The sequence below is a fragment of the Cryptomeria japonica genome, chromosome 6 (assembly GCF_030272615.1).
Source record: "Cryptomeria japonica chromosome 6, Sugi_1.0, whole genome shotgun sequence".
NCBI classification, from domain to species: domain Eukaryota; kingdom Viridiplantae; phylum Streptophyta; class Pinopsida; order Cupressales; family Cupressaceae; genus Cryptomeria; species Cryptomeria japonica.
Window position 1 is genome coordinate 137384032 of NC_081410.1, and position 14809 is coordinate 137398840.

At 38.8% G+C, this 14809-nt stretch overlaps 2 protein-coding genes across 2 annotated transcripts in view; both read left to right on the forward strand.

Moving 5' to 3' along the window:
* Positions 1-14809, forward strand: part of LOC131040511 (uncharacterized) — a 50751-nt gene that overhangs the window by 20668 nt on the left and 15274 nt on the right. The gene's annotated exons all lie outside the window — the stretch shown is intronic.
* LOC131040512 (uncharacterized) lies at positions 3481-4408 on the forward strand. The gene is made up of 2 exons (XM_057973456.1): positions 3481-4189; positions 4275-4408. Exons 1-2 carry the CDS (start codon positions 3929-3931, stop codon positions 4341-4343), a joined length of 330 nt encoding a protein of 109 aa, XP_057829439.1. The 5' UTR covers positions 3481-3928; the 3' UTR covers positions 4344-4408.

Here is a 14809-nt window from a genome sequence, read left to right on the forward strand (position 1 = left end):
ACACAAAATTTCCCTTACTAGGTTTAGGCCTGTTTTAGCCATAATTAATCTATTTCAAAATACATGTGACTTCAACTAAATTGATAGAAGACAAAATCTATCTTAACATGAATCAAATTTGTGATATTTTATAGTTCAATTAATTTATCAATTATTAATCAGTAAATTGTTCATTTACCATACTAGAGAACTAATTATATCATACTAGATAATTAATTTTATCATCCATAATTCTTAATGCAAGTGTCAACCTATGTTACTACTTCAGTTCTAAGGAAGAAGGGGATGTCTATGTTATCAAAGCGCTCAGAGACCAAAATACAATAGGCTCCCTCAAAGTTTACGGGATGCTGATCCTTATCCTATCTTGGGAATCATCCTATTGATTGGATTTAGACTGCCCCTCTTTGGAAACAACTCCATTCCCAACTTTCTTAAATACTGACAGTAGTAACAAGCATTAGGCTATAAGTATACTAACTTGTCATGTGTTAAGAATACATATGAAATTAAGTATAACAGTCATACATAATGCAGTGCAGAAGAACATTATCAGGTATCATATATTAAGCATACATATTAAGCACATACCCATGCATACCACCTAGAACAAAGATGTTACTGCCTGTAACTTAATAACAGTTCTGATCCGATCCGATCCAAGGTGATATCACTGGATGCTTTGATTCCTTTCCTTTATGTCTCTCAATATGAGGGAGAGGTCACACCTCCTCATCATGTATGCTCTTTGGCAAGAGACACACCCTTTCACCATTAGCACCTTTTGAAAGAGTGCAACTCTTGATTATTTCTGCCCTATGAAAGGGACACAACCTTTCACAATCAGATCTGCAACTCTTATTTAAATCAGATCTTAACCACTACATAAAGTTGCAGCCCAAATGAAATAATAAGCCCTTAACAACAACCTTAATTAACCAAGCATCCTCTTGTAATATTTGGTTTAACAAGGACTAAATAAAAGATTCGTTCATTTAACATTTAATGTTTTCATTGACACCAAATTCGTCTTATTGAGAGATCCTTATATTTACTAACCTACCACCAAAGAAGGAAGGAACAAGAGACTGAAATTCCATGATTAAATCTGGCAGCAAAACTGAGATTCCCATCAAGCCTATCTTCAACTTTCAGCCCCATTGACCTGACCTGTGAATGAGACAAAATCTAGAAATAAAGGAGTCCTAAAATCTGAAATCTGAAAGTTGATCTAGCCTATAGCTCTGATACCATGTTAGTTTTAACACTTTCAGATTAATATAAACTTAGAAAACCAGAATTTAGTTTCTAACTAAATTTGATTAGATGAAAGATTTATAGTTTTCCAGATTTAGGCATAACAAAGAAATGAACAAAATAAGAACAAGACACCCTTACCCTGGGAAAACCTCCTAGGAGGAAAAACCCAGCCAGAAAAGATCCTCAGATCTGATTATGGATTATATTCATATGAAGATTACAACAACTTATCTCAAGCACTTGAAGGTGATTGCACTTAGGGCTGATAAAGTCTTCCACAAGACTGCACCTTCACAAGCATCCCTTTACCACTTCCAATAGCAATCAGGTCCAAACCCTAGGTCTGCATATGAAGTCTGCACTTTGTTGGACGCAACCTTAGCCGTCAGTTTGCTCTCCTCATGGATGAATTTCGCACCTTTTAATGGCAGATGTAATTCACTGGTATAGCAGATGTGATTCGCTGTGATATTGCTCCTTCAAATTCGCATTAGGCAGATGTAGATATTTTGCATGATGATGCATTGAATGTGTAATTGATTGAGGTGAAAGTATCTTTATTTATATAATGCAATATCCACTTATGTCGGCTTGACCTTTAATTTATTGTTTTTCCTTTAACCGAAAATGCATTAGACAAGGTTGGCCCTATTATGTTTAGCACGCTATCTTTTATGTGGCGTGGGGTTTCTATGAGATGCCGTGAGGTATAGGGCCCAGCCCTACACATTGGAGAAGGGGCTGGCCCCTTGGGCGGATTCCAATGTTGCCCAAGGCAATTGGAATCCGCCATCCCTAATTATAATTGACAGGGAAGGCCAAACACTACTTCGATTTTCAAGAAGCAAAACAGCTCAACAAATTCAAATTTTGTAAACAGATCATAGTCAAGGATATTAGTGTAGATGGCATCAAGTGCATTTGTTTGTACGAGGAAGTTATAGGTACAGTCTTCCATGCGATAGAGCACATTCATATTTGTGCCCTAGCTGGGCTAAGTTGTAACTGTTTTCTGCCCTGAATAATATTCAGATCTGAAACTTTGGTTGTTGGGTTTTTCCTCCAAGAGGGAGGTTTTCCCAGGGTATATTTGTGTTGTGTGCTTTGCATTACTGTGTATTTTGTTTCTGCTACCTATTTGTTAATCTGACCACTAAAAACTAAGATAATCTACCCCATCACGCCATGCGCTTGAAGGTGGTGGCAGCTGTTGTGGGTCATACTAGCAGAAAAACTTGAAGCCCTCGACGTTGAGCTCATTGATTGTGACCTCTCTGGAAAATTGGGAGTCCTCAAAATTGCAGGAAAGCACTACGCCAAAAGCCGTCTTTATTGCCTAGTTCAAGGCCTCCATGGTCTCATAATTTAGTATGATTCCTCCAGGTGCAAGCATCTCGCAGATTAAGTTTCTATCTCGCTTGTACTTGGTCACTAAGGCTTCTACCCGCACCACCTCTAACTTTTGTTTCAATCCCTTCAACTCTTCTAAGACTACCAAGGGAGCTTCCTCTACCCTCTTCCCATTCCTCCTATCCAACATCTTTTGAAGTTTGTTCCTCCTTGTGTGCAGAGTACAGACATGCGCCTCTAAGCCTGATGCCCTCTCCTCCAGACTGTCTCGCTTAGCATTGACAATATCAGTCTCCAACTCTAGGATTTCTGCTCTATCCTGTGAGAACGAGCCCCTCGCATGGAAGACTGTACCTGTAACTTCCTCGTACAAACAGATGCACTTGATGCCGTCTACACTAATATCCTTGACTATGATCTGTCTACAAAATTTGAATTTGTTGGGCTGTTTTGCTTCCTGAAAATTGAAGTAGTGCTTAGCCTTCCCACTCCCCTCTGCCACCTTTGTCAATTCCTTCTGCAGCTTGGTCATATAAAATTGTATCTTATCTCTCGGTGCAATCATCTGCCTTGCTACTTTTCTCTGTAACTTGTATCTGGTTACTCTATCTTGTGCCTTCGCCAAATTTACTTTTAGTGCATGTATCTGCTGTTTCAATTCCACCTTCTCTTGTGCTACCCGGGAAGATCCTAATTCCATTTCCTCAAATTCATCCAAACACTCCCGAATGAGAGGTAGATATCTTTAATGATTTCTATACAACATTTCTGCATTGGTTCTGAGTATTGTAAAAGTTACAATAAAGTTTGCATACTAATAAATATCAGAATCTCAGTATAATCACTTCTGCACATTATTTATATAAGAAATTATGAAATATATATTAGCTATTGATTGAATAGGAGATGGCATAAGTAAACTAAATACTGATTTGTAAAATGAAATATATGAATTCTAATACTTGGCCACATCATACATGAGCACATCTATGTTGAGATTATGCACATGGATTGTGTTGTTTACTAAACTAAGATTTTATCAAAACATGAGCACTTCTATGTTGTTTACTTTGGAAGCCTTTGGGTCAAGAATGAAAGGATGTTTAGGGCATATGGATATTGTGTTATAAGTTTCCTTTTGAAAAGGTCTTTTAGGTAAGTGTTGTTACGAAATTAAGATGAAGATTGACACTATGTCTAGTTGATGTGTGTGAATCCTCCAAGCCCTCTGCATCGTATTGGTATCAGAGCTAGCAATTGGATCCCTTGGTTGGTGGGAGATTGCAGATTGAAGGTTGAGTAAAGAGTTGGTGTCAAGATGCCTCCTAAAAATGCAGGTACTGCAAGAGAGTTGCAGGAGTTAAGAGAAAAGAATGCAAAGTTGCAAGAATCCTACAATGCCCTTTTGGCAAGGCTTGAAGCCTTGGAGTCAAACCAAAGAAGAAATGTTGACATAGGAGATGTCAGTGATGAAGAAGTAGAGGAAGACTTCCAAGAGGCAGAAGATGAGGAACCGTTGGATCCTAAGGAGCAGAGGACCATCAGACTTCTGAAGGCAGTTGGAAGTGATCAGTACAAGGTAAGGGTTTTGCCCATGTATGGTGGTAGTTTGAATGGAGAAGACTTACTGGATTGGATTACAGCCATGGATGCTTATTTTGAAGTTGAACATGTACCTGAAGAATAGAAGTTCAAGTTCACAAAGACCAAACTCAAGGGGCATGCACTCATGAGCAAGCTGAGAGAAGGAAGAAGGGCGAAGCCAAAGTCACATCTTGGAACAGGATGGTGGCTAAACTAAAAGGTAATTTTCTTCCCAAAGAACTTGTTGCTAATACAAGAAGTGTCTAGGAAAACATAGCTGCCAAAAGAAAGTTCAAATGACATATATGTGAATGAACCATCAAAGCACTCCAAAATCTAAGCTTTATCTTCACTATGAGGAAATCAAAGATTGTGGTAAGGTGGAGATTGCGAAAACATCATGGCAATTGTGGAATCGCCACTTGAGAGCAAGTGGTGATTGCAAAACCACCACTTGTGGAAATTGACAGTTTCATAACCATGGACTTTTAGTTTTAGCACATTTTAACCATTTGAACCCTTGCTTCAAGGTATAAGAGACCACTTATACAGAATATATTGAAACAAGATTAAAGCTGATTTTTATGATGTGTAGTTTGCATTCACTTCATTAAAAAACAGAGTGTGTCTCAGATTTGAAGCTACAGAAAGTAGTGACAGCCGAATACTCAGATTAATAGAACAGTAAACAGACTGCAAATATGAATATCTATTGAAATTTGATGGAGATCATTACATACGGTTCAGAGAGCCTTCAAGGTTTCTTTGCAAACCACGATATCAAATATTGCTTTGCGTTTCTAGGCGCAAGCAATATATTGGATTTCGATTGGCTTTCTGTGTCGATTCCAACTCTTATTTGTAAACTGCTTGGGTGCAGGTGTTATCACCTGATTCTCCTTTAGATATGTGGTCTTATGATCTACACCCGAAGTTGGAGATCGCTATGTCCTAATGTAGCGCCTGTTTGATGTTTTTTTTTGGTAAATTAATAGCTGGGTTGGGCCAGCACCCTTTGTATTATAATCAAAAAGAGGATTATAGAGTTTCTTCTGCTTAGTATATTCCATATACATTTGCATACTTAGTTGCAGTTGCAGTAACAGAAACAAAATTGCAACCGTATATTGCAAATATGCCCAAGCCTATCCTTCTATTTGTACTGCTAAGGACAGATTCGCCCACATTCTATTCCTATATACCTATACTTAAAAGTAACACTCAGAAAAAACAAAAAACCGTGGTAGAAACTGGAAAAAAATTGGCTTGTCCTCATCGCATTCTTGCATGAGCTCCACCTTCCATCACCTGAGGCCCTCTGCCTCTGCTGCTGCTTCCTCCCGAGCCATTTCTTTACGCATTTTCTTGGCATGTATAGCACGAACAATCATCGGGCAATCAGACCCACATTTTGCATGAGCCAGGCTATTGGCTTCCTTCTCCTCCTCTCTGGGATCCTCTTCTATCCATTCTTCTCCATACTCCGGCAGCACAGGCCCCTCACTCTCCTCTTCACTATCATTGTCAACCCACATACCTTCCCTTTCCATGTAGATTTATTAGCTATCTGCTGAAGGAATTCCAAATTCCTGTCTATAGCACCTGTTTGATGTTATTACGGATCTGCCTTTGGATAAAACTCAGACTTGCCTTGTCATGAGACAAAAGGCAAAGTCTGGTGATTTCGTTGCTGACAGCAAGGGCTTCCCTTTGCTATCTCCTTCTGGCAATCTGAAACCAAATTTGCGCTCTCCTTGAGTCACACAGCAATCTGGTCAAGTTCAACAGATGAACAAAGTTAGAGTTAAGTTATTGATCGGAATAGCTTGAAAAGACAAATGCTTAGGATGAGGGCTTCGTCCCAACTTGTCTAATAGCTCTGCGGCTGCATCTAGAACCCATGTGCACAAAGGCAAAAGACAAACGTTTGTCCAAGCATGCCTCCACAAAGCCACGATCCTCCTTAAATAGAATAGGTGTGCTGTGTTATGGAGGAGCTGACCTCAGGTCAGTGAAAAGACAAAAGAGACAAATAATCTTAATAAAAGCGGACTATAGGATATTTAATAAAATATCCTCAATTATTAAATAATACTAAACCAAAAATGATTAATGGGTGCTAAGGAGCACACTGAGGAAGGCTAGCTAGGCCTTAGAAATCGAGGTCATGACAGTCCTCCCATCCCCAAATCGCTTGACCACAAGCAATTGTAGACTAGTGTGTTCAAATATTGAAATATATCAATTCCCTCCCAAGTAGCTTCTTCAGGTGGCAGTCCCTTCCACTTCACTAAATATTCCGGTATCACCTTATTTCTTAATCTTTTCTCCCTGGCTTTGAGCACGGTTTCAGGATCTAGGATGAGCTTTTCCTCGTAGTCAAGAGGAGGTAGCTCTGACGAAGGAGTGACCTGCTGTCCGAGAGCCTTCTTGAGACATGAAACATGGAAAGTATTATGAATTTTTCTTTTAAGTGGTAGTTCCAGTTCATAGGCCACTTGCCCCACTTTCTGGATTATTGGATAAGACCCATAGAATCGTGGTTTCAACTTCTCAGCTCCACTACCCTTAATTGATGACTATGGGTAAGGAAGAAACCCCAAATCTCCTACTTTAAAAGTTTGTTCACTTCGGTGCCTATCAGCATAAAGTTTGTGTTGGATCTGAGCTTGCCGCAAATTCTCCTTGAGGGCTTCCAAAATGTCCTTGCTTTGCTGCACAACATCCTTAGCACTAGGAACTCTACTATCTGTAAGAATTAAATCCATAAAGGAAGTAGCATCATACTTATAGAGCGCTTTGAAGGGGGACATGCCAATTGACATGTGGTAGGTTGTGTTATAGCAATATTCCCCCAAATGCAACCACCTGATCCATGCTATTTTCTGCCTTGTTACATATTTCCTTAGATATCCTTCAATCCACTTGTTCACTAATTCCGTTTGGTGATGATAGCTGGTGCTAGGTGTTAATTTTGTCCCAGTCAAACGAAATAATTCTTGCCAAAACAAGCTTAAGAACTTGCTGTCCCTGTCACTCACAATTGTCCTGGGAAGACCATGGAGTCCGAAAATTTCCATAAAGAATAGTTCCACCACTTGGGGGACTTTATAATCAGATGATATAGCCAAGAAATGTGCAAATTTCGTAAGTCTATCAACTACTACATACAAGAAATCTTTACCTTGGACCTTGGGCAACCTAGTGATGAAATCCATAGATATACTTTCCCGTTTTTGATTGGGAATGGGTAACGGCTGTAATAATCCTGCTTGAAACACATTCTCTGTTTTGTTGAGCTGACACTCCTTACATTCCCTTACATGTCGTATGACATCTTTCTTCAACCCTTTCCATGAGAAATGCTCCCTTGTTTATAAGTTTTGTGGAAGCCCGGATGATCAGCGAATGGAGTATCGTGACAAGCTTTTAAAATCTTGTCCTTCATCTTGGATTCATGTGTAAGGAACACTCGTCCCTTGTAAAGGATCAATTCATTTGCTGTCTTAAACCTGTCATCCTGCACTTTGCCTTCTAAAATATCATTGGTGAATGGATTTTTAACATATTCAGCTATGATTAGAGACCTCCAATCAGCAGTTATATCAGTGATAGAGTGCAAATGAGGTCGCTTAGACAAAGCATCAACCACTACATTGCTGTTCACTTTCACGAACTCTATGACAAAATCATAGGCTTGAATCTTGCTTACCCACTTCTGCTACCTATCATTTAAGTCCCTTTGGCTGAGAATGTATTTCAAACCATTATGATTAGTCTTGACCACAAACTTATTGCAGACTAAATATTGCTTGAATTTATTTAGAGCTTGCATTATAGCCAACATCTCTTTGTCATAGATGGAGAATTTACGCTTAGCCTATTTAAGCTTTCTACTCTCAAATGCTATGGGATGTTTATTCTGTATTAGGACATCTCCTATCCCCTCACCGGATGCATCACATTCCAAGACAAATGGTAGGGAGAAATCCGGGATGGCTGAGACAGGGCATGAACTCATCACTTCTTTGAGTTTTTTAAAGGCTTGTTGGGCTGTTGAAGTCCACACAAATGCACCCTTCTTGGTCAGATTTGTTAATGGGGCAGCAAGCTTGGAAAACCCACTCACAAACCTCCTATAGTAGCTGCACAACCACAGGAATCCCCTTAACTATGTCAAATTGCTTGGTTTTGGCCATTCTAAAATAGACCTGATCTTTTACTCATCTACACTTACTCCATGTTCACTAATTTTAAAACCCAAGTATAGAATCTCGTTCAGCCCAAAGTCACATTTAGATATATGTTCCACAGAGTTTTGGGGACAGGGACGGCAAGGGATGCTGAGACGTGTTTCCAGTACAGGGGTACTTTTGGGTCATTTTTGGGGGGACGACAAGGGACGCCGAGACGTGTTTCCAGTACAGGGGTACTTTTGGGTCATTTTTGGGGGGATGACAAGGGACGACTGTTAAATTAAGAGGGTTTTTTTTTTTAAAATATAGAGAAATTTCAAATATGTGTATCATAACAATGGTAAAGCATTCATCATAGACATTAATACATTGCATTAGACTTGAATTGAGATTTCACAAGAGAATTGACAAACATTTTACCAAAATTGAAATGCTTTTATCAATCATTGCCAACAAACATTTGTCATAAACATCCATAATAGACATAAAATGATAAATATTAAATATTAAACATCCATAACTATGAGATGCCATAAACTGTAAATAGAAAAGTTAAAACTTATAAGTCCATAATCAGTTGTCTATCATAATGTCAAGATAAACTAAGAAAATATATGGCTATCCATAATCAACACATGGTAGGTCTAAGACTAAGAGTGTAAACCAAGATCATCCTCTTTCACCTGCTGTTCACTCCTTAACCAGCTGCTTCTTCTCTTCTTGTTGCTCTTTTCCTATTTTGCAAATGTCAAAATGAGTGTCTTTTTCTTCCTTTTGTTTGTTTAATGCATTAGATTAGGGTTTGTTATATTTTAATGTTTATTTGGGGTCTTGGTGGGGCCAACAAAACCTCTATTGTAAATTAAAAAAAAATTATTTTATTTTATTTTGGACTTAAAAAAATTATGGGCTGTAGGGGATGACCAGCTGTCGCGAGGATGGTTGGGGGACGCCTAGGCATCCCCTGACTGTCCCGGGGATAGCTGGTTGTCCCCTATTGCCCAACACCCGCCCCCGAAATGTCCTGTGTTTTTTCCAAAAAGGGACGCTTAGGAAATGGCAAATTCCCGTCCCCGCGTCCCTATTTCGTCCCCGGTACGGGTACAAGGGAAAAAAGGCAGGGGACACTTACCCGTGGAAGATTACAAGCTGAAGGATGACTTTTACGTAATAGACATAATTATGGAAATGGTTCTAGGATGTCAATGGCTGCAACCTATTGGTAAGTATGAGACCGGCCACCATAAGATGGAGATCTCCTTCCAACTTAAGGGGGAAAGGGTAGTATTGCATGGTCTGACCAGCAAAGGAACTATGGAGATATCAGCTAAAAGGATGGAGAGAGTCTTATGTAAGAAGCAAGTAGCATGGACAGTAGAGTGCTACATCACTAACACAAACCTCGCTAAGGATGAAGGAACAATCAATGTGTAGATTTAGACAATCTTGGATAAACATAACAAAGTATTCCATGATATACCTCCAAGTTTACCCCCTAATAGAGGGTTCCAGCACATCATTGAACTTGAAGGAGCAAAGCCCATTATTATTACTCCCTATTGACATCCAAAGGCTTACAAGGAAGAAATTGAAAAGGCCATCAAAGAATTGCTGAAAATGGGGCATATAAGACCGAGTTCCAGCCCATTTACGCCATCTGTAGTGCTAGTTAAGAAGGATGGAACCATGAGGATGTGCATTGACTACTGAGCCCTCAATAAGAGGACTGTCAAGAATCGGTGCCCCATACCTAGAATTGATGAGTTGATCGATGAGCTGCATGGCACCAAATATTTCTCCAAGATTGACCTATGCTCGGGTTACCATCAAATCAGGGTCTGGAACGAGGATGTGCATAAGACAGCATTTCGGTGTCATTATGGCATTATGAATTATTGGTAACGCCTTTTGGGGCTAACTCCATTTGGGGCACCTTTTAAGTGCAAGATAAAATGGTTCCTCTTTCACGTTAAACCCTTCAATGGAGGCTGTTTCCTATCCAAGTCTCCTCACTACTTCCTCATTGATATAATTATAGGTGGCTCCACTATCAACTAAAACCAAGACCCACTGTCCTTTTACAATCCCCTTGATGCGGAAGGCACTAAAATGGGGTTCTCTTGTAAGAGCAGCAAGTGAGCCCCTTTAGGAACTTCCACTTTTTCTCCTTCATCCTCGGAATCAGCTTCTTCACCTGCTGACTCATTGTCAGAGATTACCTCAATGTAATGTATTTGCCCTTTTCCTAAACATTGATGTCCAGGCTGCCACGGTTCCCTGCATGTAAAACATAATTTTTTCCTCCTCAATTCGTTCTTGCTAATATCATTGCTTCGATTTTATGAATGGAATCTTGGAAGGTGTTGGACTCCTTTGGAAAGGCTTCTTGAGTGGCAATGGTGGGGCTGTTTTTTGACTGCTGAAACTATCACGAGCCACTGAGTCATCCAAATTTAAAGCTGCTGTGATGGCTTCTTGGAAAGTTGCAGGGTTCAAGGCTTTGAGCAACCCTCTCAACGGTTCAGCTAAGCCTTCTGTGCATTGTACTAATAACCTCCTATCTGTCACATTAGGTACCATTACTGCAAACTTTTGAAAGTCAGACACATAATCTTTTACCTTGCCTTCTTGCTTTAACTGAGCTAAATTTCTAGAATGTATCTCGGGATCTGTCCTGTCAAACCTTTTAATTAATCTTTGATTGTACTCTTCTGTAGACGTTATTGCACCATGCCCTTGAGTTTCAATGCCGTGATACCACCATTCATGGGCTACTCCTTCCAAATTTGAGAGCTTCTTCCTCAAGCATAGGATTTAAGAAAAAATTGGTATCTAACTTCTGCAACCATGATTTTGCTGATGTCTCACTGGTTCCATCAAAATTAGGGAGTGTAATCTTCCCTAGCAAGTATTGGATGTCTTTCCTCTCCTCATACCCTTTCCTCCTATGCCTTCCCTCTAGTTTTCAAATTATAGTATTCTGCAAAGGTTGGGTGATTTTTTGCCTACTTCACTCAAAGCATGATATTCAGCTTGGAGGCGTTTCATCCCACTTGCTTGATCTGATTGCCCTTTGTTAACTTCATCATTTGTCAAAAAATTTGCTTTGAAGGATTTGGTATAGTGTGAAGTCCTTTCTTTATCTGATGCAGGCTTCCCACCATTGAGATTACTTCTTTCGCCCTTGTCATTGATCGATTTATCACCATCATCATTCTATTTGAGCTCTTTCAACAGTTGGGCCACTTCCTTAAGAGTCTCAGAAACACTGAGATATAGTTCTTCATACCTCTTGAAGAAGGCCCTTGCTTCTTCGTCGGTTTCACCCATGTGGGAAACCTTTTTCTGTTCTCTCTGCAAGTAAGTACCTTTGTTCTCTCTCGCTCATCAACCCTACAACTGGCAAGATAAATGCTCTGATACCACTGTAAGAGACCACTTATACAGAATATATTGAAACAAGATTAAAGCTGATTTTTATGATGTGTAGTTTGCATTCACTTCATGGAAAACAGTGTCTCTCAGATTTAAAGCTACAAAAGTAGTGACAGCCGAATACTCAGATTAACAGAACAGTAAACAGACTACAAATATGAATATCTATTGAAATTTTATGGAGATCATTACACACGATTCAGAGAGCCTTCGAGGTTTCTTTGAAAACCACGATATCAAATATTGCTTTGCATTTCCAGGTGCAAGCAATATTTTATTGGATTGCAATTGGCTTTCTGGGTCGATTCCAACTCTTATTTGTAAACTGCTTGGGTGCAGGCTAAGTCACAGAATACGGCAATTTTCATGGGTGAGGTTCGAATTTAATCGAATTTCAAACTTTTATAAAAAAATCGTTCAAATTTGTCCATAAATTCGGCAACTGCTGGGTCGCGGGTGTCTGCAGAAACGTTCGTGTAAAATTTGTATGGCAGAAATGTTAGCATTTTTTAGGGTATATCTGTCGAGGTTTTGACGGATTTCTCAGAGGTTTGAAGGTCGCCGAATACTCCATGCTCAGCCACGTCTGTCCGTTTTGAGGGTTTTTTGCTCTTTTTGTTTGTCACGTGACTGAAGGTATATGTTCGTGCCCGCCATTAAAGCTATTTTTTCGTGCTTTGTGGGTGTGAACCCCTGCCCCGTCGCCGCTGTTTCCCACGCAGTGCTGCCATCGAAGCTCTTTGTCCGTCACAGACTCGACTAGTAATGGCTTCAACGCAAGAAGGCATATTAAATTTAGTTTTGTGGTTTTGGTTCTTAAGATTTCATATTAAATGTATGTCATTTTAATTATTAATATTAAATAGATTAAAGTTTCATATTAAATTTATGTGATTTTAATTTTCTTATTATTATTAAATAGATTTAGATTTATTGATTATATTAGCATTTTTATTTTAAATAAAAATATTATATATTTAAGTTAAGATTTCACATTAAATGTATGTTGTTTTAATTTACTTATTAATATTAAATAGATTAAAGATTTCATATTATATATAATATATATGTTATTTTAATTTACTCATTATTATTAAATAGATTTAGATTTATTTATTGTTTTATCATTTTTATTTATATTGAATAAAAATATTATATATTTAAAAATAATAGTTATTTATATAAGGCGAATTTATGTCAAATTAATCAAACTCGAATTTGAACATGGTGATATAGGTCGCAGGGGTCTGCAATTGTTGGGTCGCGGGTGATGTCTCTTTAAACTTTACCAACCCAGTTTTAGCATATTTCTTGATAATATATAATTTTCGGAAGTTTGAGTATGTGCACATTATATATATCCATTTTGTGCATATTATATATATCACTTTACGAACCCATTTAATTTTCCCAGATGGCAAGCAGGATGCTAGGCTTGACACCTTGCATTTGCTATAAAATTTGTGAAATATTATCAAGAAATCCATTTTGTGCATATTATATATATTATACATATATTTAAAAATAGACAAAATTATATAAGGCGAATTTTATCCGAATTTTTCTTTTTCGAATTTTTCCAGGTTGAATTTCATCCGAATTTCATGGTTGTCGAATTCGAACCTTGTGACTTAGGGTGCAGGTGTTATCGCCTGATTCTCCTTTAGATATGTAGTCTTATGATCTTCTCCCGAAGTTGGAGATCGCTATGTACTAATGTAACACCTATTTGATGTTATTACTGATCTGCCTCTGGATATAACTCAGACTTCCCTTCGCTATCTCCTTCTAACAATCTGAAACCAAGTTCACACTCTCCCTGAGTCGCGCAACAATCCTGTCAAGTTCAACGGATGAACAAAGGCAGAGTTAAGTTATTCATCGGAATAGCTTGAAAAGACAAATGCTTAGGATGGGAGCTTCGTCCCAACCTGTCTAATAGCTCTGGGGCTGCATCCAGAATCCATGTACACAAAGGCAGAAGACAAACGTTTTTCCAAGCATGCCTCCACAAAAGCCACGATCCTCCTTAAATAGAATAGGTGTGTCGTGTTATCAAGGAGCCGACCTCAGGTTGGTGAAACAAAAAGACATAATTTTAATAAAAGCCGACTATAGGATATTTAATAAAATATCCCCAATTATTAAATAATACTAAACCAAAAATGATTAACGGGTGCTAAGGAGCACCGCAAGGAAGGCCAGCTAGGCCTTAGAAATCGGGGTCATGACACAAGGCTTCCTTGAGTTGCTTTGTATCAGATCAAGTATGCCTCTGACATGAGTCCAGACTTCTTGGCAACAAAATACACCAAACATAGATGATTTCCTGCTTCTATCGTCTAAGACAGCTCCATGGCTGAAATGACAACTCTAACCTCTTGATCATGCAACTATGATCCATTTTTTGGACCACACCTCCTTACCAAGGAGGCTTTTGTTCCCCAAAAGCCGAGGCACTCAACAAGCAAGGAATTTTGTTCCCCACATCTTTTTGGGATACCACTTGGCTTTGCTTAGAGATTGTCCCTTCAACCTTACTAATCATGTTTCTTGCTCTACTCTCCTTGTTGTCCTCATCATCTTGTCCAGAACAACGTCACCCTTTAATCCAACATTGAATGCTCAAACAATCAAAGGTTATCAACATTAACAACAAAATACATCTTCATATAGGGAGGCAAGTCTAACCAAAAACCATTCTCTCTCACTTGTTCGAAAATTTGAAATGGACCTTACCTTACAGGTTTTAGCTTCTTGGCTGGTCTCTGAAGCTTCTCTTTGCCCAAGAATCAAAACATGATTGCCAACCTGGAACTTGTTTCCCTTATGCAGAATATTTTGCCATTTGTACTTAACTTGATCTGCCTTTAGCTTCTCTTGCACCCAGACATTGATTTGTCAAACTTTGTCAATGAAACATTAAGCCATGTGGACTTTTGAATCCGCTTTCATGGATAACAATAAACATATCTCCATGATTT